The sequence below is a fragment of the Dendrobates tinctorius genome, unplaced genomic scaffold, assembly GCF_039654945.1.
Source record: "Dendrobates tinctorius isolate UK_male_01 unplaced genomic scaffold, ASM3965494v1 ptg000120l, whole genome shotgun sequence".
Lineage (NCBI taxonomy): Eukaryota > Metazoa > Chordata > Amphibia > Anura > Dendrobatidae > Dendrobates > Dendrobates tinctorius.
The window spans coordinates 24,574,260-24,599,220 of NW_027361788.1; the positions used below are offsets into that span (position 1 = coordinate 24,574,260).

The following is a 24,961-nucleotide window of genomic DNA, read 5'->3' on the forward strand; positions in this document are numbered from 1 at the left end:
TGGCAGCGTTATGGCCCTGGGCTCCAGCAGGAGCCCAGCACGGCTGATGCCAGATTCAGGCTTCCAGCAGGCTCCGCCCTTCGGCTTCTTCCTGTACCAGCGCCATCTTGGTGCTCCAGGAGGCCGGAGCAGTGCCCTGCCCACCGCTTCCGGGTGGGGATTTCATAAAGCTTCTAGGCAGGGGGCTGTTCACCTCTTTCTCTTCGGGCGGCAGGGACACAGGTTGTGGGCATGTGAGTACTGCACTACAGGTTGCTCCCTCACTCCGCTTTCTACCCCCGATGGTCGGCACCAGGTAAAGCCTGTCCGTATGGCCAAAGGAGAGCAGTCCCGCTCCTCCTCATCCGCTTCAGCGACCTTGGTCAAATATTTTGTATGTACCAAATGCAATGTCAGGCTTCCTTCAGGTCAGTCCTCGCCACTCTGCTCAGATTGCAGCAGACCCACGGTGTCGCCTACGCTAGAGAGCAGGTGCAGCCCCCCTGCCTTACCTGTCAGAGCTCCCGCATTATCCCTGGAGCAGGAGGAAGCTACCCTGCCTGCCACCCAGGGGCCATCCATCGCCACGGGAGACAGTGAGTGTCCAGGATGGGCCTCTTCCTTATCTAAGTCTGTGGCCAACCTTATCAAGGTATCACTGACCTTGGTAACGGTGCTTGACAGATTGCCACTTCAGACTCCAGTGGACACAGGAGCATCAAAGGAGAGCCTCCTTTTGGGCCTCCTAGAAGCCGTGGAAGGTTTAGACAGGACCACCAACCCAGGTCCCCTTCTCACTCCATCTCATCGCCAGAATTCCTCTGGCCGTCTGCCTCCTCCCGGTCCTCATCCCCGGAATCAGGCGAGGCATTATCCGACACACTCTCAGAGGAGGGTTCGGAGTACGGTCCAGAACAGTCCCAGGGTGTCAAGGATATGGTTCAGGGCCTCATTGCCGCAGTTAGAGACCTTTAACATTGGGGACGCCACATCAAAACCTAAAGATCATGCTTTTTCATTTAAGCATCATAAGTCCCCCACTAGGGTCTTTTCCTCAAAATCCTTGTGGGAGGCAGTGTTGGAAAGGGAAAACCCAACCAGGCGTTTTCAGAGGGGAAGTCGTTTTGGGATTCTATATCCCTTCCCTCCAGATCTCACTGCCAACTGGACCACCTCCCCTTCGGTGGATCCACCAGTGTCCAGACTCTCTACCAATACAGTCCTCCCACTCGCCTGTTGGGCAGCCCTAAAGGATCCCAATGATAGGAGGATAGAATCCCTGGAAAAATCCGCCTTAGAGGCAGCAGCCGCTACATTGTGTCCAGCCTCTGCCTCACCCTGGGTAGCTAAGTCCGTTACAGAATGGGCCAAACAGCTTAGACAGGACATATTGGCCGGGGCCCCACCAGCAGAACTGGCAGAGTTCGCGGATCAAATCTCTCATGCTGGGGTAGAGGTATATGGTATCAGCAGCCCTGGATGCCGCTTCTTGCGCAGCTTAATTATCCAGTAACGTGGTAGCCGTCTAGCGGACGGTCTGGCTAAAGGCTTGGCAGGCTGATTTGTCCTCAAAGAAATCACTGACCAATCTGCCGTTTCAGGGTACCCGACACTTTGGGTCAATGTTAGATCAAATCATTAAGGATGCAACGGGTGGTACAAGCTCCCTTCTCCCTCAGGCCAAGCCTTGTCGATACGTTTTCAAACGTAAGGCTCAGCCCTCTCGCCGTACCCCAGCGACAGGCACTTATGCTCAGGGCCCACAGAGGTCGCCAGCACCTAGAGACAGGAGGAGGGTATCCTTTTGGGCCACCCCTTCATGGCATTCCCGCAGTTCCAACAGCAGAGCTGCCAGGTCAGGGCCGAGCAGAGCCACTTCAGCCTGATGCCGGCAGGGAATCCAACTCCCTTCCCAGTACCTCTCCCATATTAGGAGGCCGCCTTCTCTTCAGAGATGTCTGGCAGAGTTCAGTAGAGGATATCTGGGTAAAGGAGGTGGTATCCACAGGATGCAAGATAGACTTCAACTCGCCTCCACGAGACCGTTTCTATCGCAATCTCCAAAAGACGCTGCTATGGCTCTAGGTCTTTTTGCGGCAATTGACTCTCTCCTCAACACAGGAATAATCGTTCCCGAGCAGGAACGGTTTACCGACTTTTACTCAAACCTGTTTGTTATACCAAAAAAGGATGGCTCAGTTCGCCCCATACTAGAGCTCAAAAGGCTAATCAAATGGGTCCGCTTACGCCATTTCAGGATGGAGTCGATTCGGTCGGTAATTACATCTATGGAGGATCAGGAATTCCTGTGTTCCATAGATATTCGGGACGCCTACCTGCACGTCCCCATTTTTCAGGGACATCAAAGGTTTCTGCGGTTTGCTGTCCAAAAGCAGCATTTCCAGTTTGTGGCCCTGCCATTTGGGCTGGCAACATCCCCAGAATTTTTACAAAGATTATGCTAGCCATATTAAGGGTCAGAGGCATGATATTAGTTCCATATTGCGACGATATTCTTGTCAAAGCGCCCTCCTTTGCTCAGGCCCAGGAAAACCTAGCGGTGGTTTTAAACACGCTGTCCCGGTTTGGTTGGATCGTAAACAGGGAGAAATCTCACCTAACACCAACGCAATGCCTAGAATTCTTAGGGATGATAATCGACACCCGCCGCTCGAGGATCTTTCTCCCAGAAAGAAAGTGGATTACCCTCCAGCAGGGAATTCGCTCTCTATTAATATTCCAGCTTCTATCCTTTCGTGCTGCCATGAGAGTCCTGGGGAGGATGGTGGCAGCCTCAGAGGCATTACCCTTTGCCCTGTTCCGTTCCCGGATACTGCAGAGGAGCATCCTCCTTCAGCGGGACAGATCCATCTCATCGCTGGATTGCCCCTTCCTCCCTTCCATTCAGACCAGGGAGTCCCTTAAGTGGTGGCTGACCTCCCCCCCTTGTTCATCTGGGACTGCCTTTTCCCCCTGTCCACTGGCAGGTGGTAACCACAGATGCCAGTCTCCTGGGCTGGGGTGCGGTATTCCGTCACCTGACGGTCCAGGGACGATGGTCAAGGCGAGAATCCTCACTATCAATCAAGATTCTAGAACTGAGGGTGGTCTTTCTAGCACTCCTACATTGGGAAAGATACTTCAACAACCAGCCAGTCCGGATTCAAACGGACAATGCCACAGCGGTGGCATACATCAATCACCAAGGGGGAACCAGGAGTCCCCGGGCACTGGCCGAGGTATCCAGAATCTTTAACTGGGCGGAAACTGCAATTTCGGTAGTTTACATTCCCGGCACAGACAACACTGCTGCCGACTTCCTCAGTCGGGAGGGGCTTGCGGCAGGAGAATGGTCCTTGCATCACGACTTGTTCCGTCAGATTTGCCGGCTATGGGGGACTCCAGACGTGGACCTTCTGGCGCCGCAACAGAACAGAAGGGTCCAACAGTTTGTCTCAAGATACCGCGATCATTCCCTGGACACAATTCAGACTCCCTTATGTTCCCTCCCCTTCCTCTCCTACCCAGACTGCTAAAGATCAAGGTGGAAGGGGTGCTGGTCATATTGATCGCCCCGTACTGGCCCAGGAGGGCCTGGTTCGCAGAAATTATCAATCTTCTCGCAGGCACCCCCTGGAGACTCCCCGACAGACCAGATCTCCTGGCTCAGGGGCAGTTTTACCATCCGAATTCTTGGTTGCTCAATTTGACGGCATGGCCGTTGAAACCACAATACTGAGAGCAGCGGGGTTTTCGGACAGAGTCATTAATACAATGATCCTGGATAGGAAGCCATCCTCTTCCAGGGTCTATTACTGAGTCTGGAAGGCCTATTGTGGCTGGTGTGAGTCTAATCACATCACACCTATGCCCTGTTCCCTACCATCTGTCCTAGCTTTTCACCAGGCAGGGTTAGATGCTGGTCTGGCCCTAAGTTCTTTGAAAGGCCAGATATCTGCTCTCTCTATTCTCTTTTTCAAAGAAATTTGGCCTCCCGCTTACAGGTTAAGACCTTTTCTGCAAGGGGTGGCACATGCAGCCCCTCCTTACAGATCCCCAGTGTCTCCATGGGATCTTAACTTGGTCTTGGAAGTCTTGGCGGATTTGCCCTTTGAACCCCTCCAGGAAGCTCCCATGTCCTTGTTGTCCTGGAATGTGGTATTTCTAGTAGCCATCTCTATTAGGTGGGTTTCAGAACTAGCGGCATTGTCCTGTCGCCCTCCATTCTTAATTATGCACCAGGACAAGGTTGTTTTGCGGCCTCCTCCTAACTTTCTTCCCAAGGTGGTATTTGCCTTCCACCTGAACGAGGATATAATCCTTCTGTCATTTTGTCCCGCTCCAACCCATCCTCTGGAGCGTTCTTTGAATAAGCTAGACCTGGTCATGGCGATAAGGATCTATCTGGCCAGGACCGCTCCCTTCAGGAAGGCGGACTCGCTCTTTGTTTTCCCCAATGGGGTGAGAAGAGGCCTGCCGGCCTCTAAGGCAACAATTGCCCGCTGGATCAGAATGGCAATTCTGGAAGCCTACCGGGTGAAGGACAGGGTGTCCCCTGCTGAGGTCAAGGCCCATTCAACCCGGGCGGTGAGCGCCTCCTGGGCGGTACACAATAGGGCATCAGCCGTGCAGTTGTGCAAGGCAGCCACATGGTCGTCTGTGCATACCTTTTCAAGGTTGTATAAGGTCCATACCTATGCTTCAGCGGACACCAGTCTAGGCAGAAGAATCTTGCAGGCGGCAGTGGTGAGTTCTCTGACCTGAAGGAAGTTTGTCTTCTCCTACGCCAGGGACTGCTTTTGGACGTGCCACGGTTCCTGTGTCCTCCAATGAGACGAAAGAGAAAACAGGATTTTGGTTGCTTACCGTAAAATCTGTTTCTCATTCTTCATTGGGGTACACAGCGCCCTCCCATGATTTTGTTCTTGTAATGAATATATGATGACTTACATGATGTCTCCTACTGCTTTTTCACTAACTAATTGTCCAACAGCCGGTCGGAGGGGTGTATACTGCAGAGGCGGAGAACGTTTTTTTTTTTCATGCATAGTGTCAACCTCCTAGTGACAGCAGCACATACCCACGGTTCCTGTGTCCCCCAATGAAGACTCTTGAACAGATTTTACGGTAAGCAACCAAAATCCTGTTTTTTCAAGGTCTGAAGCAGTGTCATTATTGGGGCATGCTGTTGCACATACATGGCCTAGTAATCAGAAGAGATGCCAGGCATGCCGACAAGTAGGAGACAGATCGCATGGCTTCCATCTGGCAGCTATGAAATACTGACATGGCTGTCGTACCAGAGTTCTATGAATCAGTTCACTCATCTCTAGTATTGACTGATATATTTTAGGTACCGCTACACTCTTGATGAGCTACCAGCAATGTTATCCAAGTTAAAAATTCGGGGCGAGTCCTTTGATACCTGGGCTAACAAAGTGCGTCGGGCCTTGGAGCTTCAGAACGGAACTAAGATAGGTGAGCTCTGAACCAGTCCTACGTCTGACTATTTCTTGCCACCGTTTTCATCGTGACTAACTTGGTACATATTTACTTATTTAATTTTTTATTTATTTTGTTTTTTTGCAGAGCTGGAGCAACTGCAGGTCCTTGCAAAAGAGGCTTCAGACAAGAGGTTTGCTGAAAATGACATGCTGCATGAACTGAAAGGCACCATTAAAGAGGTGGAATGTTGCATTACGGAGGCCCAGAAAATTCTCAGCGATCCCCAGTTTTCAAGGTTTGTTTTTGTGACTATATTATATTTAGGGGTATTGCCGTCTACATAATATCGACTAAATAGGTGATAATTGTAAAATTTGGATCAGGATACTTGCCTTGCCTGCTAGTCTAATGTATTATTTTTTTTTTTTTTTTTTTTTTTTTTTTTTTTTTTTAGGAGCATTTCCACAGTAATTTCCCTGGACAGTTTGCATAAGCTCGTACAACGTATCCAAGCTCTTCCGTGTGCACTGGATCAGCTGTCGCCACTACAGGTAATTGTGAAGTTATCCTCTCTCCCTGCTCCAGACATTGTCAGTGAAGGTCACTCCCATTAAATTTGTGTCTTGATTTTGTTACTCAGGAACTTTTGGAACAGGCTATCTCCTTACAGAAAGAGGCAAAAAATTGCTTACAGTCTCTCCCAGACAGCGCAGCCCAGATGAAAGAATTATTTGAGCGCTGTGATGCTTTTGTAGTGCAGTTACCCGAAGCCAAGCAGCTGGGGAGGCATTTACGCCAAGGGCAATGGTTATCCCGGGTAAGGGCAGCACTAGTTGCAGGACGTTCGGGCACTCTCCAAGAGATGCGTTCGTTGTTGCTAGAAGCTGGCGAAGTGGCTGAGAGCCCGGCAGTGGATAAGGCTCGTAGTGAGCTGCAGGAACTCATCTCCATCGCTGTTCGCTGGGAAGAGAAGGCTCAGATGTGTTTAGAAGCAAGGTGATCTTTACTTTCTATTCACCGGTTAGAAAATATCGTTAACTACACTCAGCCCATGTCTCTTGTATTGATACAAAACATCCTTATATTTAATATTCTTAGGCAGAAGCATCCTCCTGCTACCCTTGAGGCGATCATTAAGGAAGCTGAGAACATTCCAGTGCAACTTCCTAATACACTAAGCCTAAAAGAAGCCCTCCTCAAGGCTCGAGCCTGGAGCGCCGACGTGGATGAGATTCAGGTTAGCGAGAATTTTCCGTGGTAATGTCTTCAAGAACCAGTGATCACAAAGATTACCCCATGTCTTTAGTGTTCAAAACGTTTCGGCAGTAGTGGGGCAGCTAGATAATTGTATTGCCCCTCTGTGTCCTTTTTTAGGGTTAAAAGCTTTCGTAAATTTTTTATTTTTCTTTGAATAATTAATCTCTCGTTGCCCTGACAATGTGCAGTAGCCGATTTTGGGCATGGAGTACAATGCTATAAAAGCTTGTAAGCACTGAACGGAAGCAGTCTGGTTTTCCCTATGCGCCTCTGATGCTGCAGAGGCATACAGTTGGGACTAGAAACTCAAACATGCAGTTCGCTGGGACTGTCAATCATCAGGAGCCATTGGAACCCTGGTCCAAGGCAGAGCAGTGGTGCTCTTGAAAATTATCTTTCAGAAAAAGCTTTTATGCAATGAGCTACTTATTGAGATCCGAATATGTAAGTTGTTCTGTTCCTTGTCTCATCCTAAAATCACTCGAAACTGCAGCACGGAGAGGAAGGAGGGTTGGATTATTTAACGTTTCCTGATATTTGACCCTGCGTATAAATGGAATATTTGCTGTCCTGACATCTTTACGTATCTTTCTTTAATAGAATGGCGATCACTACCCCTGCCTCGATGACTTGGAGGGCCTGGTTGCTGTAGGTCGAGACCTTCCTGTGAAGATGGATGAATTGCATCAATTGGAAGTACAAGTGGCTGCGGCTCATTCCTGGCGGGACAAAGCAACAAAGACTTTCCTAAAGAAGAACTCGTGTTATACTCTTCTGGAGGTGATTACACTAGACAAGGGGAAAGGAACCTGAGGTCCATCCTTCATCTGGGTTTTTAAAGAGTTAAGACAATTTGGTATTGTAATGGTGGATTAACTACAAAACCATCTAGTGATGGCATTTATACACCGATTTCTAGCACTTCTGGAACTTTAAAATGGTCGTGTACAATTGGGCGTCTTTTCTAAGGATACCTTGAGTGAACGTGGGCCTCCAAGCCTTCATAGCTACTGACCCGGGCTGTTTGGGACCTTGTTACTGTTTATGTTAAGCACCTCAGTACATAAACTTGTCGGATGTTAATGTAAAATGCCCTACTCTATAAAACAACAAAATATACAGAGCCACATAACATGGAGGCAAAAAGTATAGTAGCGAATTTGGGTCTGAAGCGAGGACGCGACTGCCTGCATCCTTGGTGGTGTAAGGCAGTGATGAGTGAGTGTGTACGTATATATGTATATTATATTTTTATCCCTGATGGTCCACGGCAGTCAGGTGGCTGATTGTAAAATCCCTGATGGAGGGCAGTGGTAATGCTGCATTAAGCTTTCCTGTTAGTTCTCTTCAAAAATCCTAGAGATTAGTGCAGAGAGGGAATGGAGTGCACTGAATAATTGTACTTTTAAATTAGTGGGATGTTAGCTGCCTAACTATATAGCTGCTATATCCTTTCTCTAAAGCTGGCAGCTCCTTTGTCATCATCAATAATGCCCTTTACCAGTGTGTTCCTATGTCAGATGGCAATTCCTTTTCTGTCCATTATTACAGGTTCTGTGCCCAAGTGCAGATGTTTCTTCAGGTACTGGCAAGAGATCCCAATGGAGAAAGGAGAAGGAACATGGCTTGTATCGTTCGGATATAGAGAGTCTGGGGCTTTCTGCACAAGAGCTGCGAGATCCTGGATGCATTGTAAGTAATGGTGCCCATACTTCTGACATCGTGGGTAGCCAAATGCTGGTTGGGAGGTGCACGGGCTCTCCCATTCAAGTGTTTTCTATGGGGAATGTTGCGTAGGCCATTTACAAGCAGCTTGGGGGGGAACTAAAGGTTGGGGCATGAATTCATAATGTGAGATCCTTTTCTGCTCTTATATAACTTATTCCTGGAGGCCCCTATTGCCCCAGGTATGGCTGACTTTGATAACGCGTCTATATTTGTGTCCCTCAATTCAGGTCCTGGCCTTTAAAGAGGGGGAACAGAAGGAAAAAGCGGGCATCCTCAGACTACGGACTATGAACTCCTCGCTGGAGAGAGGTTGTGTCTGCGTGTGCGGAGAACCTGCCGGAGAGCTTATGTTGCGCTGTGAGCTTTGCCAGGACATGTTTCATGGGCTCTGTGTGCCCGGACCCAGACTCTCTGCTCATCGTGGGGCGCACACTTCTCAATCGGTGACTTGGTGGGAATGGGACAGTCGGTTTTTGTGTCCACTCTGTGTGCGCTCACGGCGACCTCGGCTGCAGACTATACTTTCTTTACTGGTTGCCCTTCAGAAATTGTCAGTGCGCTTACCAGAAGGAGAGGCACTGCAATGTTTGACAGAGCGGGCAATGAGCTGGCAGGATCGAGCTCGCAGGGTACTGGCAACGCCAGAAATATCTAATGCTGCTACAACCCTGACGGAGAAAAGACAGCGGTTACAAAATTCTAAGGACCCACAGGCGCTGAGGGAGACCTCCCGCAATGAGCAGAATCCTGTAAGTAGTTTTCTGGAAATCGTCTGTCTTTTCTTAAACCCCTCATTACCCCGTGTCTGGTCTTAGCGCTCTGCTGGAAGATTTGAGGTGTATTCACATATTGCAGAAAGTTCTGGGACTTGAATTTATGAGACTTACAGAAACTTCTGCTTCAAATCTGCCACATGGGAATATACATTATTGGATCTGTGGCGGTTTTACACTGATGTACAAGCTGCGACTATTGCAGCAGATGACTAGATTTATAGAGGAACGTCCTGAAACAGCACTTTGATATCACTTTTTGCATACAAAGCAAAAAGTGCCTAATGCATTCCTACACTGGGAACTTGGTGTTTACAGGTACAGGGACCCTAAAAGGACTCTTTAAATGTTAATAATTTGTCTCTTGAATGCTTTGGCCACTCTGCTTGCCTCTGCCAGGGGTGATGCCCTGACCGCAGATTTGATTTCAGCTGTCGTTCAGCGCTAGTCCTGTTTACACGGGCTGACAAAAGGATCAGGCAGCAGGAAACGTACTGAGCTCTTATTCGTCCTTCCCGGGTCCAGCACTGCCTCTTGCTCCTGTGGTGACGACACGCTGACAGAGCTGCAGCCAGCCGCTGAGCTCGGTGAATGCCCGCTATGCTGTCGCAGTATTGCCACTGCTGCAGCCGATCAACAAACGCTGGAGCATCTGTGAAAACGGCACTAGACCTCGAGAAGCATTAGTAAGAGCAAAGTTTGTGGTGTGGTTTTTTTTTTTTTTTGTTTTGTTTCTGACCCTTTCGGAGCAATAACTTTTGAAACCTTATTATTCTGCTCCCATAGAGCATCATGTCATGGTGAGCTCATCCCTTCTTTACTTGGGTTGATGTGCTGCCAATAATATGTTATGGTGATATAAAAATCCATCTGGTACCCCACCAAACGAGTGTTTTGCTTATTCAGTGGGTGATAATTGAGAACAAGTATTCTTATGAAAGCCCAATTAATGGATTGTCTAAACGTGCTTTACATTTGAATCCACGTGGTTCTGATGTGGATGGTGACTACGTCTCCATTCTGTACTGTTCCTTCAGTACAGACCACCATCTCTTCTCCCACTCTAGTATAGTATCTATTACCTTCAGGCACCACCAGGGGGCACAATTGTATATGGATCCTATAGTCCAAAATTGTGCCTGTACTTATACTGGAAGGACACTAGGAACATCTGCATCAATGTTTCCCGAACTCCAGTCCTCGCAGCCACCAACAGATCATGTATTCAGGATTTCCGTAATATTGCACGGGTGGTGGAATTCTCAAGGCACCTGTGCAATACTAAAAAAAAGTTTGTCTGAAAATGTTACCCTCTTCTTTTCTCGTTCGCCTTATTGGGGGACCCAGAGACCATGGGTGTATGCTGCTGCCACTAGGAGGCTGACACTATGCACAAAAAAGGTTAGCTCCTCCTCCGCCGTATACACCCCACTGACCGGCAGGAAATTCCTCAGTTTAGCTTAGTGTCAGTAGGAGGTGGACACGGGTCTTTTATTAGACCCCTATCTACCTCGTTGTGCGTCGTTTCTTTGCAGGTTCCGGAGGGATACGGAGTGAACAGTCACATCCGTACTCCCACAAAGACTATGAGTACGGCGTGTACTGCCACCCCGTATCCTCATAGGTCTCCGCAGCAGGACCAGGAGCCTCGCACAAGTAGGTGCCAGCCGCACGGACGGTCCTTGCCCCCCGCCTCCCACCCTCTCGCCTACCAGAGCCTGAAGGTTGGATGAGGCGCGGATTTCATAGAGACAGACAGCGTGGGATTTTCAGGTACCTTTATTGTAAGGCCCCCTGCCTGGGTGAGTATGTCAGTCTTCCCCCGGCGTTTTCTCTTGGAGCGGTCGCCAGGGGGACCACGTTAGGGTCCCTGCACGGCCCACATCTCCCCACGGTCACCGCATCCATGCAGGCCCCGGGTCTTCACGGGCCTCGTTCTGCGCTTCCCCCCCCTTTTTTCCATCTCGGCAGGGGTAGCGCTGGAGTCGGGCAGTTCTGGGCAGGGACGCGGCCCGGTGTTGCGACGCGTCTTCCGTGCCGACCCCCTGCTGACAGGCGGCCGCCGCAACTAATTCAGGCCCCGGCTTGTGTTCGGGCCTACCGCAGCGTCGCGGCCACGCCCCCCGCCCCTTTCTTCTAAGCGGACTTCTCTCCCGCTCTCCCCAGGCCCTCCCCCCGCCTTTCCCTCTCCTGCCCAGCATATTATGGCTAGAGGGCAGCAATTATTAACCCTGCGAGGAGCTCCGCCCTTCCCCAGGACCCGCGCTTTTCTACAGGCAGGCGCCATCTTCACAGCCTGCCAGCCGGACGCAGCTGGAGACGCTCCCCAGCCCCTGAGCAGTTTCTGCAAGCAGCTTTTTGCCTCTTTGGGACGGCCAGCCGGACTTCTCCCTGATCTGCATCCCCGGACAGGTCGAGCAGCATCGCTTTTGGGGACACCGGACCGTGAGTAGCTCTGCACGGCAGACTGACCCTTCTCCGCCCTCTGTCCCCCAACCTTCCGGCACTACCTCAGGGGTCAGTCCTCTCCCCTCTGCCTGGACTGTAGCAATCCAATCCAGCCCGACGCCGCTCAAGCCATCCATAGCCCCAGGGGTGAGTGAGCCCCCTTGCCGGGTTGGGCCTCCTCCCTATCACAGTCGGTGGCAGACCTCACCAAGGTGTCTCAGTCCCTAGTAACCGTTCTGGATAAGTTGCCCTTGGGAGCTTCTGCGGGACCTAGCACGTCCCATCTGAGCCAGCCAGTGTCAGTCGCAAGAGACCCAGGCAGGATCTCCAGGCGGAGTCCTCTCCTCGCCCTACCTCACCCCATACTCCCCAGCAGTCTCCCTCTCGGGCCTCCTCTCCCGAGTCAGGTGAAGCGCTTTCGGAATCTGAAGGGGTCTTAGAGCTGGATTCGGATCAGGATGCGAACATGAAGGTTACGGTGCAGAACCTCATTGCCGCGATTCACCATACCTTCGACATCACTGACGCCCCTGCGAAATCCTCAGATCAGGAGGTTTCGTTCAGACGGGCGGAAACACCTTCCAGGGTGTTTCCCTTTCATTCCGAGTTTGGGAAGATTTTTACCAAGGAAAGGGAAGATCCGACTAGACGCTTTCAAAGAGGAAAGCGTCTCGGCGTGCTGTATCCGTTCGCTAAAGAGCTCACGGACAACTGGGCCGCTTCTCCTTCAGTGGACCCTCCCGTATCCAGACTCTCTAATAATACTGTTCTTCCGCTGTCGGGTGTAGCGTCCCTAAAAGATTCTAATGACAGAATCATAGAATCCCTAGCAAAGTCTGCCTTCGAGGCGGCATCTGCGGCGGTATGTCCAGTCTTTGCTTCATCTTGGGCAGCAAAGGCTATATCCGCTTGGGCAGAGGACCTTCGGCAGGGCATTCTGGATAAGGCACAACCGGAGCATTTGGCCGATCTCGACAATCAGATTTCCCATGCGGGGGATTATCTGCTTTCTGCTTCCTTGGATGCCGCATCTTGCGCGGTTCAGGCGTCAAGCAACATCGTGGCAATCCGACGTACAATTTGGCTCAAGGCCTGGCAGGCGGACTTGTCCTCTAAAAAGTCTGACTAATCTGCCTTTTCAAGGAGTGCGTCTCTTTGGGTCCCAATTGGACCAGATTATTAAGGACGCTACCGGAGGTACGAGTTCTCTTCTCCCCCAATCCAAGCCTCGCAGACCTCCTCCAAGGCGTCAGTTCCGTCCCTTTCGGTCTTTCCGCCGTTTCAATGCGGCGGAAAACCCTTCCAACCAGCAAAGGCCACAAGCACGTCAGGAAAGAAAGAAGGTCTCCTTCAGGCCCACTCCGTCCTGGCGGTCCCACTCTTCCCAGGGAAGACCACCCAGATCTAGATCTGGACGGTCTACGTCCGCATGACCATCATCGGTCTTCCGTGGGTCCCTTCCAATTGGAAGGTCGACTTCTTTTCTTCAGCGACGTCTGGTTCGCCTCAGTAGAGGACGCTTGGGTCAGAGAGGTTGTATCGACAGGATACAAAATAGAGTTCGTTTCTCTTCCACGGGATCGCTTCTTCCATCCCGTCCGCCACGGGATCCTGCCTTGATCCCGGGGTTCGGTTCGGCCATCGCCTCTCTCCTCAGCTCCGGGGTGATTGTGCTGGTTCCCGAATCGGAACGATTCACAGGGTTTTATTCAAACCTGTTTGTGGTGCCGAAAGGACGGGGCAGTTCGACCCATCTTGGATCTCAAGTTACTCAACAAGAGAGTTCGCCTCCGCCACTTCCGGATGGAGTTGGTTCGCTCGGTGATTGCCTCCATGAAGGAGCAGGAATTCATGTGTTCCATAGACATCCAAGATGCCTATCTACAAGTGCCCATATTTCCCGGACATCCGAAGTTCCTGTGGTTTGCGATTCACCACGAACATTATCAGTTCGTCGCGCTCCCTTTTGGGCTCGCCACCGCTCCCAGAGTCTTCACGAAGATTATGGCGGCGTTGATGGCCTTGTTGAGGATCAGAGGTCTTGTTCTTTTTCCGTATCTCGACGATATTCTGATCAAGGCTCCCTCCTTTAATCAGGCCCGCCTTAGTGTGGCGATCGTTCTAGACACCCTGTCCAGTTTTGGGTGGATCGTCAACCGGAAAAAGTCCTGTCTGATCCCTACTCAACGCCTTGTGTTTCTGGGCCTTCTTTTCGACACTCGTCGGTCAAGGGTATTTCTCCACAAGACAAGATTCTTTCCCTGCAGCAGGGTGTCCGATCACTACAGATCGCACGGTTTTCATCTCTCAGGACAGCCATGAGGATTCTGGGGAAGATGGTGGCAGCAATAGAGGCAGTTCCCTTTGCCCAGTTTCACGCCAGGCCCCTCCAGCAGGCCATTTTGTCCAGGTGGAACAGGTCGGCTCTGTCTCTGGATCGTCCGGTTCGTCTTTCATGCCGGATCAAGCGGTCTCTCAACTGGTGGTTGACGTCTCCCCTCATTCTCTCGGGGCGGTCCTTTCTTCCCAGATTGGCACAAAGGACGCCAGCCTCATCGGCTGGGGTGCAGTGTTCCGCAATCACACTGTTCAGGGTCGATGGTCGACTCAGGAATCAGCTCTGCAGATCAATGTCCTAGAGATACGAGCGATCCTTCTGGCTCTCGTCCACTGGGAACGGCGCCTCAAGGGCCTGCCTGTCAGGATTCAAACAGACAATGCCACAGCGGTGGCGTATATCAACCGACAAGGGGGGACACGGAGTGTCTCAGCCCTGGCGGAAGTGTCCAGAATTCTTCAATGGGCAGAGACCTTTGTTCCAACAATTTCCGCGGTTCACATTCCCGGCGTGGACAACTGGGCCGCCGATTTTCTAAGCCGCGAGGGTCTCGCGGCAGGGGAATGGTCCCTGGTCCCTACATCCGGAGGTGTTTCATCTGCTCTGCCGTCGGTGGGGAACCCCGGACGTAGACCTCATGGCGTCTCGCCTCAAAAGGAAGGTACCACAATTCGTGTCCAGGTCTCGGGACCCCCTGGCAGTGGGCGCCGACGCTCTGGCCGTTCCTTGGTCACAGTTCGAGCTCCCCTACCTGTTCCCTCCCCTGCCTCTTCTTCCCAAGCTGTTGAAGAAAATCAAGGCAGAAGGGATTCCAGTCGTCCTCATCGCCCCGAATTGGCCCAGAAGGTCTTGGTTCGCGGACATTGTCAACCTTCTCGCGGACGCCCCCTGGAAGCTTCCCGACAGGGCAGATCTGCTGTCGCAAGGCCCGATTTGCCACCCCAATTCTCGGTCACTCAATTTAACGGCGTGGCTGTTGAGACCGAGGTTTTGAAACGGGCAGGATTCTCTGACCGAGTGATTCATACCATGATCCGCGCCAGAAAGCCTTCCTCTTCCAAGATCTATTACCGTACTTGGAAAGTCTATTTCTCCTGGTGTGAGGCCAATGACATCGCGGCCATGGTTTTTTCGCTTCCTTCTGTTCTGGCGTTTCTTCAGACAGGGCTGGATGCGGGGCTTGCTCTCATTTCCTTGAAGGGTCAAGTTTCGGCACTGTCCATTTTATTTCAGAAAACGCTGGCCTCCCGGCCCCAGGTCAAAACCTTTCTTCAGGGTGTGGCTCACACGGTTCCTCCGTACCGAGCGCCCGTGGATCCTTGGGATCTTAATTTCGTTCTTGGGGTTCTGCAAGGTCCTCCTTTTGAACCTCTCAGGGATGTTTCCCTTGCCCTCCTTTCTTGGAAGGTGGCCTTTCTGGTGGCCATTACTTCCATCCGACGTGTGTCAGAATTAGCGGCCCTTTCTTGCCGCTCTCCCTTTTTGGTACTTCATCAGGACAAGGTAGTTCTGCGGACTCCGCCCTCTTTACTTCCGAAGGTGTTATCTTCGTTTCACCTCAATGAGGACATTGTTCTGCCATCCTTCTGCCCGAGCCCAGCTCATCCTCGGGAGCGATCCTTGAACAAGCTGGACCTGGTCAGGGCATTGAGAGTCTATCTAGCCAGGACATCTTCCTTGCGGAAGTCAGACTCTCTCTGTTTATCATTCCAGACGGTGCAAGGAAAGGTCACCCAGCCTCAAAGGCCACTATTGCTCGCTGGATCAGATCGGCAATTTTGGAGGCATACCGGGTCAAGCATCGTGCAGCTCCTTCAGGGATCAGAGCGCACTCTACCCGGGCGGTGGGTGCCTCCTGGGCGGTGTGCCACAGAGCTTCCGCGCTGCAGCTTTGCAAAGCTGCAACGTGGTCTTCGGTTCACACTTTTGTGAAATTCTACAGGGTCCACACTTCGGCGGACGCCAGCCTAGGTAGAAGGATTCTGCAGGCCGTGGTGGTGAGTCCACTGGCCTGATGGAAGTTTGTTTCCCACCCCAGGGACTGCTTTGGGACGTCCCATGGTCTGTGTCCCCCAATAAGGCGAACGAGAAAACAGGATTTTTTGGGTTGCTTACCGTAAAATCTGTTTCTCGGAGCCTTCATTGGGGGACACAGCACCCTCCCATGTTCTACAACTCCTGTTCTTATGTTTGTCGATTGGTTACAGTTGAGTTGTTCGTTCTGTTTTCAATCTATTCCGTTACTTCTCCTACTGCTTTCTCACTAACTGAGGAATTTCCTGCCGGTCGGTGGGGTGTGTACGGCGGAGGAGGAGCTAACCTTTTTTGTGCATAGTGTCAGCCTCCTAGTGGCAGCAGCATACACCCATGGTCTCTGTGTCCCCCAATGAAGGCTCCAAGAAACAGATTTTACGGTAAGCAACCCAAAAAATCCTGTTTTTTCAAAATGAGCCTAAGCATTTATGTCGACCGTTCAGGTTGCAATCCGCTGATGTTCTCCTATTAAGTGCAACTTTTTCACTGATTTTTGCAATTCCTAAACAGGTTCCTCATGAGAATGGAGATGGTCATTCAGAGAACGGCACTTGTGCCATGCCAGGTAACCTAACCTCACGTATCGTCTCTGGTACCACGGTGGCAATGATGGATGTGCATTCGTTTTATCGTATACACTCTTCTCCCTTGCAGATCTGGATGCAATGGCCGCTCTGCTCCCTCGTATTGACAGGACATCTGTTCTGGATATTTCTATTGGGTCTCGAACTTTGCTGGAAGACCTCATGTTGGAAGGGGATCTACTTGAAGTCACACTTGAAGAAGAACTTAGTATTTCAAGGCTACTATTGGCATCACAGATGCCACCAGTGGAGCGGCTCCGATCGCTGATCGAGGTAACACAAGTCTTCATATGAAACGAATTTAATGCATTCATTTTATTTAATATTTATAAAGACTAATTTTTATTATTGAATAAGTGATTTGGCTTGTGAATGTGGCAAGACACTTATAACGCCATGCTCTTTCCCCCTGCATGATGCGGAGCTAATGGTGAAGTCAGAACTTTGTCATCTTTTCCTCCTTTTAGAAGTGAAGGGTTTTTTTTTTTTTTTTGCCATGGCGTTCATTCAGGGTTCTGTATTATGTAGGTATATGGCCTATGCACATTGGTGGAGAGTTTTATATCAGTGACTTCTCTGTGCAGCAGAGGACTATATTCTCAGAAACTAAATCTCTGTGGCTTTTCTCTCAACAGATTGAACGTTGTGAACGAAGAGCCAGTCGACTGAAAGGAAAAGACCATGAAAAGAAGAAAAAGAGGAGGAGCGAGAGGGCGGAGAGTGGTTACCTGACCCCAACACTCCAGAAAGAGGAGCTGGGACCAAAGAGAAGCCGCAGTGACCGATCTCAGGACATGGCGGCGGAGAAGGAGAGTCCGAGGAAAGCTGGTGCTGAAAGTAATCAGAATGGAGAGGTGAGAAATGGGCCCTGACTATGTAGTGACCTTAATGTCTGAGCTCATGGAGATTTTTTTTTTTTTTTTTTTCCCCTCTGGATATATAAATCCTCTCCTGGTTTGCTTGTGTATAAAGTGTTTTTAATTCACTGACAGCAAGCAGAAATACTTGGATGAGTTGAATCACCATTTATATTAGAGCGTTCTGGAACTTCAGTGTGCAATAATTCATATCAAAGGCATTTTTACATGAGCTGATAATTGGTAGGAACTCTTCCAGATTATCGGCCAGTGTAAATATCAGCAGTCAATGAGTGAGCAGAATGCTTGTTTGTGGGGTGATTGGGTTTTTATGCCAGCATATAAATCGTTACTGGCAGCGCGTTTCCCTGTGCACGCTGCAGATGTGGTGCCGGCGTCACGAAGCTGTATAGGGACACAACAGTCATATTCTCATTCTAATTATTTTTCGTTCTGTCCCTGTTATTACTCGGCAGGCAGGCGATCACGTGATGATTGACTTGAGTATAGTCAATTGATCTGAAATATGTCAGTATTTACACAAAAAAACAAAGATTTATTTTATTGGTCTGTACATAGTGAATTGTTTTTCTAGAGTTAGGCACTAAATCCATTTTCTCTTTCTTGCTAGCAGCGCTTGTGACACTCAGCGTGATGCCCTGACGCTATGAATCGGGACAGTAACACTCCCCACCAGACATGAGTTTTACCTCGCTGATGAATGGTTAGAGGCGGCTGTAGGGGCGACGAGACCTAGAAACCCCTCTACCTCTTACACCGCTTTCTCTGTTCCATACACTCATCTCCTGGAAAGGGAGAGGAGTACTTCTTTCTGGGGACACCTAGTGGAAGCTGGTGCTACTTCTTCATGACAGATCGCAAAACTCTGCAGAAAGACTCTAGGATGCCAAGAACATCTCTTCCTCTTGCTGACGTCAAGCAAATAACTCCAGTTGGAGACAAGATGCAAATTCTGGCAAGTTTTCCCCATGGATTGTGCAGGGTGAGGTCCGGCCCGGGCAAGCATGTGATGTCACGCAGAACCAATACCAGCGTCTGGTACCACACTTGGCCAGGGACTTCTCTGTCAGTAGGGAAGCCATGACAGTGGTCTGGGGTGGGGGCACACCTTTTTATTTATTCCCTTCTCTTTGTGGTTTATAGTTTCACTAACTGCCCGGCTTCCATCCTGTTTGACCCAATAGTTCAGGATCCAGGCGCGCTCTGCACTTCCCATCCCTGTAAATTTTGTTCACTTTGTTGAGAACACTTTGTTTAAAGAAAAAAAAAAAAAATTAATTTCTAGAAAATGTAAAATGGAAAAAAAAAATCCCTGAAGTCTCCATGCTGGAGAGTTATCTTTTCTGATGTGTAGAAATAAAGGTAGAGGTTTTTGGACGCTGTCTTGGTTTGCTTTGCCAGGCAAACTCTTAAGTTGTGTTATACCTCAGTATTGCAGATGTTTATTTTCCATACGTCTGTTTGCAGGACTGTTGGCTGCCGGGGACTCTGCTTCATGAAAGAGGGTTTTGTTTTTTTGTTTTTTGCACCCAGAAAGATTTAACTTATTACAGTCTCTTGACTGGAAATATTGCTTATTAGGTTCAAGTAACAGGTAATAACAGTTCGTACTAGGTGACGCTTTGAATATCACATTTATTTTATTTTTTTCAACAATTCATAAAGTTCTGTCAAATCACTGTGGCTTCTTGAATGGTCCATTTTCCCAAGGATGGGGTTTTGTCTTTACAAGGATTTTACACCATCGGATGATAAGGTTTATGGCTTATACTGGCAGGGTTCTGTGGTTAACAGCATTTTATATATGAAGGTAATGTATTGATGTAGCTGATGAGGTCTGTATAATAAATAGACATCTATTAGTTTCACTAGATGGCAATTAATACTTTTGCTTTTATCAGTGTTCACTTGTCACATACCCCACACTTGAGGCGTATTGTGGCACCACTCCCTGTCACATCAGGAGGCAAAGCAGGGCCAGTGATGATACTTCTACCAGTATCTGTCAGTCACCCAAGTGTCAGGTATTGTACACTTTTTTTTTTTTTTTTTTGGCACCTTTTTAGAGGTAGGATAAGTGCACAATACCTATGTTACTGGCCCCACTCGCCTCCTGACTAGAGATGAGCGAATATGTTCAGAAACTGTTGCAGAATCCCAATTTGTCATATTGGTACCCTATTCGTGCCCAATCTATGTTTGACAATAGTTTCCGAACATATTTGCTCATTTCTACTCCCATTGACTCCAGTGACGTTCGGCCGTGTTCGTCGAGTATTGTAAATACAATATTCGCTGGCGATCTTAAATCCAAACCGAATATTGGAAAATTATCTCAGCCCTACTCCTGACCCCCTGCAGAAGTGACTGTAGCGGGATTATTCACTTTAATAGAGGTTTAGGCTCACTGTTTCTGAACCAAAGTTCATTATGCTTTTCATACAGTTTACTTGTAGCTACCACTAGAGATGAAGTCCGACTGACTACTATGAGGCAAAGAACTAGCAGGCTCATAGTTGCAAACTACCTGCCTGTGCCCAGCACCGATCTCTGCCGGGACAGAGTGGTCACAGACAGCTCCTGCCTGCGATTTAGTTGAGTCCACTGACATCACGCTTACGTTGCAGCGGCTTCTCATCCACCCTGTTGATGGGGCGTGACTGCCAACGTCATTTTGATTGGCAGTGGAGAGAGCTGGCTGTCAATCAGCATTATGTTGGCAATAACACCCGGTCAAAGCAGCCCAGAGCAAGAGCAGACGTAAAGAGCAGCTGAATCGCTGGCACCAGATTGAGCAGACAGGTAGCTGCCCCTGGTAGAAACTACCTACCTGTTGGACCATAGTGTAAAATCATACATAAATACCCTGTAGAGTGTGTGTATGTGGCGTTCTGATCGCCATAAGAGGTTTAGTGGCTTATTAAACTACCGGAACTTAATGTAAAAAAAATAATTTGCAGGAAAAAAGACACTTGGTACTGGTATATCTGAACACAGTGAAGAACAATGGATGACTTTTGAATATATTATGTTGGGAAGGGTCACTATTACTGATGAGCATGTGTGTGCTCAGATAAGGTGTTAGCTGAGCATGCTCCAATACTATGCAAGTCGCTGAAGCCGCATGCTTGCACCTCACTAGTCAAGGCCATCATTGTGGATTCTAATGTTCTTTGTGACTCACTTGGTACAACGCCATGACTTCAGTTATAAATGGGAGTCATGACGTCAGTGCAAACATAGCTGTGCATGCTAGTGGCTAACCCACTTTCTGACTCCCTCATGCTATGCCAGGATTTGCCACAGGAGGGCGATGGTGTAGCTATGAGTATTACAGGCAGAGGATCTCCTTTATGTAATAAACCAATCTTTTATTGTTCACCGGTTGTATTGCGAGCAGCCACAGAGGGGCACATGACTGAGTACTGTCGGCTCCAGGAAGCACTCAGCAACAGTAGGGTGCAGAATCCTCCCCCATGTCTTCTAGCTTGTTTATTGGGGGAGATTTATCAAAACAAGAAAAAAAGCGTGATTTGGAGGGAATGTGTTTGGTTGCTCTGGACATGTCCATTTTTCTTTTACACCAGCTATGATCTCCAGTGTGTGGAAAGGGGTTGGACATTAACCGCTTTTTGACATCCGACGTACTATTCCGTCCATGTGACCTGGCACCATTTGACCATGGACGGAATAGTACGTCATCGCGATCAGCCAGCGATCACAGGGGGTGCACGGCCGAATGTCAGCTGATTCTCACAGCTGACACCCGGCACAAGGCGCCAGGAGAGGTCACAGACTGCTCCTGGCACTTTAACCCGCGAAATACTGCAATCAAACAAGATTTCAGCATTACGGGAGCTGGCGCAGGGCTGATGGCCCCTCTGCCTTTGGATCGAAGACCCTGTGGTGTGACACGGGGTCCCGATCCTTACTTATGGTGAGCTCACCAGAGCTAGTAAACGTGGGAAACTTATTGATCATGCGCAGCGCATGATCAGCAAGTCTCACTGTTAGTGCATCGGTGACAGCTTATATGGCATGCAGATGCTGCTTGATCTGCATACTATAGACGCGATCTGTTAGTTCTTTGACCTATAGTGGGACAAAGTGTAAAAGTAAAAAAAAATTTTTAATTTGTAAAAAAGTACACACATTTGGTATCGCCGCGTCCACAACGATCTGACCTATAAAACTGTCCCGCTAGTTAACCCCTTTAGTGAACACCATTAAAAAAAGGCAAAAAACAATGCTTTATCATACCACCGAACAAAAAGTGCAATAACGCGATTAAAAAGATGAATATAAATAATCATGGTAACTCTGAAAACATAATCTTGTTCTGCAAAAAACGAGCCGCCATACAGTTCCATCAGAGGGAAAATAAACCTATAGCTCTCAGAATAAAGTGGTGCAAAAATAATTTTTATATAAAATTGTTTTCTCCTGCGCCTCATTGGGGGACGCAGACAGTGGGTGTTATGCTGCTTGCTACTAGGAGGACACTAAGTAAACCAGAAAAAAAGTTAACTCCTCCCCTGCAGTATACACCCTCTCGCTGGATGAGATTTCTCTAGTTCTTGCTTAGTGTCTATAGGAGGCACTTGGGTCTGGTTTCAGACCCCACCGTTTCTATTTTATTTTTGATTTTTCTGTATATTTTATTTTTTAATTAAGGGAGTGAAGGGGGCAACAGTTCCTCTCTACGGCCCGCTCTCCCCCCGAACCAACAACAGGCAAGCACGCGGAGTATACCTCCCCGTACGCTTTCCTGCGACGATTGGGGCTGTTTACTCTGGCGATGATGGCGAATATCTTTATGGTCCTGGTAATCCACGGATAGGAGGGCACAGACCTAATGAAGGATTGGTTACAGAGCGCATGGAGAGCAATGGAGAAGACTGGAACAGTGCTTCTGAATGCCCTGAATCAGCCCCATAGCTCTCCATCCCCCTGCCATAGGGAGAATTGATTGAGCATACCCCTTTAAGAACTCCTCCAGCTCTGCCTCATCAGCCAGGAGGATGAAAAGACCTGCAGGGATGGCCCTGGACAGCGTGGCCTGCAGAGGAGTGGAGGTATGGGGTCGGGTCCTGGCCCCTGGGAGAAGCGCTGACTTGGCGTCAGGGGCAGTGCACCAGGCCAAAAATTTAGTCCCCGGCTTTTCCGCCCTACTAGGCCGCATTTGAATGGCGCCGTCCACTGGCGCCGCCCCCTCCCCGGCACCTACTGCGGGTAGGCCAAAACTTAGTCCCTACTAAACCACAATTTGAATAGCGCTAACATCGCCACCCCCTCTTGGCACCTCTCATTACTTACGAGACGTGCAATTCTAATCTCGGGGGCCGTGTCTTTTACTTCAGCCTGCTCTGGACACGAGCTGTGAGGCGTGCAGGATACTGGGTGACACCACAGGGCCACCGCTTTCCTCCCGGGGTACACAGCACAGGACCGTGGGTAAGCTGCATCTGCCCTCAGATTAAAGCTTAACCCCTTCCCGGCACATTCCCTGCAGCTGCAGACTCTGCCGTTAACCCTTTCAGGAGCGCTATGTCTCAGTCTAAGGAAGCTAAACGGGCTGCTAAGAAGCACACTGCTTTTTTTACTGTGTGTACCACTTGCAAGTCTGCCTTACCCAGTGCACAGACTAATCCGTTATGCAAGGACTGCGCCCCGACCTGCGCTCAAACGCCCCTCGCCGCCGCTACTGACGGGCCTCCTGCGTTTAGTACCGCTAAGTGGGCTGCATCCCTCACACGGTCGGAGGAGTCTCTGGCCCAGGCTATATTCTCCCTCCGCGAGGGCTCTTTAAGTCAGAAAGCGTCCTTACCTCCTGAGGAGGGCTCTGGCGTCGTCCGGGAACTGTCCGCCAGCAGGGGCCGTACTCGTTTAAGGGATGTTCAGGTCTCTAGAAAGCGTACCCATGATGCGTCCCCTAGTCACGTTCGCGCCTCAGCATCTGCAACTCCTGTCTCGCTCTCCTGAGGTTCACAGCGAGCATGACTCTGAATTCGAATCTGACAGGTCAGCCCCTCAGAATCCCCCAACTGATTCAAGAGTCTCTTGCTTCTCTTATAGAATCAGTCAACAGGATTCTGAAGTTGGATGAGGAAAATATTCCCACTCCAGCACATCCTATCTCATTTAAGAAAACCAAGCATGTGCGCAGGTTATTTACCAGCCGTCCGGACTTTAAGGAAATTGTCCAGAAACAGGTATCGTCCACATAAGCGGTTCACAGGGCAAAAGTCTACTCAGGCTAAATACCCTTTTGATCCAGACCTAATGAAGGATTGGTTACAGTCCCCTCCAGTGGACCCCCCCTGTATCTCGTCTTGCTTCTAAAACGCTCCTATCCGTTTCTGAGTGTTCCTCAATCCGAAACCCCTCCGATCATCAAATTGACTACCTTGCCCGTTCAGTTTTTGAAGCTTCAGGAGCAGCACTTTTTCCATCTTTCACGGCAATTTGGGTCACTAAGGCTAGTTTCACACTTGCTTTTTTTTGCAGCGCGTTTTTCCCGCAAAAAAATGCATTGAAAAAACGCATACAAAAGCATACAACTGCTGCGTTTTTTTCAAGCATTTTTATGAGCATGCATGAAAAAAACGCAGCGTTTTTATGCGTTTGTATGCGTTTTTAGTGCGTTTTTACCGCGTTTGCGTTTTTTTCCAACATTTTTAGGTGGCCCCTCACACTAACCCAAACCATGACTTTACTAACCCTAACCCTGACCCTAACCCTGACCCTAACCCTTAACCAAATCATACTTAACCCAAACCCTAAACCTGACCCTAACCCTGACCCTAACCCTTAACAAAACCATACTTAACCCTAACCCTGACCCTAACCCTTAACCAAACCATACTTAACCCTAATCCTGACCCTAACCCTGACCCTAACCCTTAACCAAACCATACTTAACCCTAATCCTGACCCTAACCCTTAACCAAACCATACTTAACCCTAATCCTGACCCTAACCCTTAACAAAACCATACTTAACCATAATCCTGACCCTAACCCTGACCCTAATCCTTAACAAAACCATACTTAACCCTGACCCTAACCCTGACCCTAACCCTTAACCAAACCATACTTAACCCTAACCCTGACCCTAACCCTTAACCAAACCATACTTAACCCTGACCCTAACCCTGACCCTAACCCTTAACCAAACCATACTTAACCCTAATCCTGACCCTAACCCTTAACCAAACCATACTTAACCCTAATCCTGACCCTAACCCTGACCCTAACCCTTAACAAAACCATACTTAACCATAATCCTGACCCTAACCCTGACCCTAATCCTTAACAAAACCATACTTAACCCTAACCCTAACCCTGACCCTGACCCTAACCCTTAACCAAACCATACTTAACCCTAACCCTTAACCAAACCATACGTAACTCTAATCCTGACCCTAACCCTGACCCTAACCCTTAACCAAACCATACTTAACCCTAATCCTGACCCTAACCCTTAACCAAACCATAC

The 24,961-nt window shown here is 49.3% G+C and overlaps 1 protein-coding gene across 2 annotated transcripts in view; it reads left to right on the forward strand.

Annotated features, from left to right (window-relative positions):
- Nucleotides 1-19,143, forward strand: part of KDM5C (lysine demethylase 5C) — a 50,215-nt gene extending 31,072 nt beyond the window's left edge. For both annotated transcript variants that reach the window (XM_073590956.1, XM_073590957.1), the window contains 12 exons: nt 5,333-5,457; nt 5,569-5,719; nt 5,879-5,975; nt 6,065-6,420; nt 6,523-6,661; nt 7,282-7,461; nt 8,233-8,373; nt 8,637-9,158; nt 16,513-16,567; nt 16,657-16,859; nt 17,222-17,440; nt 18,075-19,143. In XM_073590956.1, the coding sequence (XP_073447057.1) occupies nt 5,333-5,457; nt 5,569-5,719; nt 5,879-5,975; nt 6,065-6,420; nt 6,523-6,661; nt 7,282-7,461; nt 8,233-8,373; nt 8,637-9,158; nt 16,513-16,567; nt 16,657-16,859; nt 17,222-17,440; nt 18,075-18,086 (2,200 nt within the window). In that variant the 3' untranslated portion in view covers nt 18,087-19,143. The remainder of the gene's footprint in view (nt 1-5,332; nt 5,458-5,568; nt 5,720-5,878; nt 5,976-6,064; nt 6,421-6,522; nt 6,662-7,281; nt 7,462-8,232; nt 8,374-8,636; nt 9,159-16,512; nt 16,568-16,656; nt 16,860-17,221; nt 17,441-18,074) is intronic.
- Nucleotides 19,144-24,961: the final 5,818 nt, after the last annotated feature.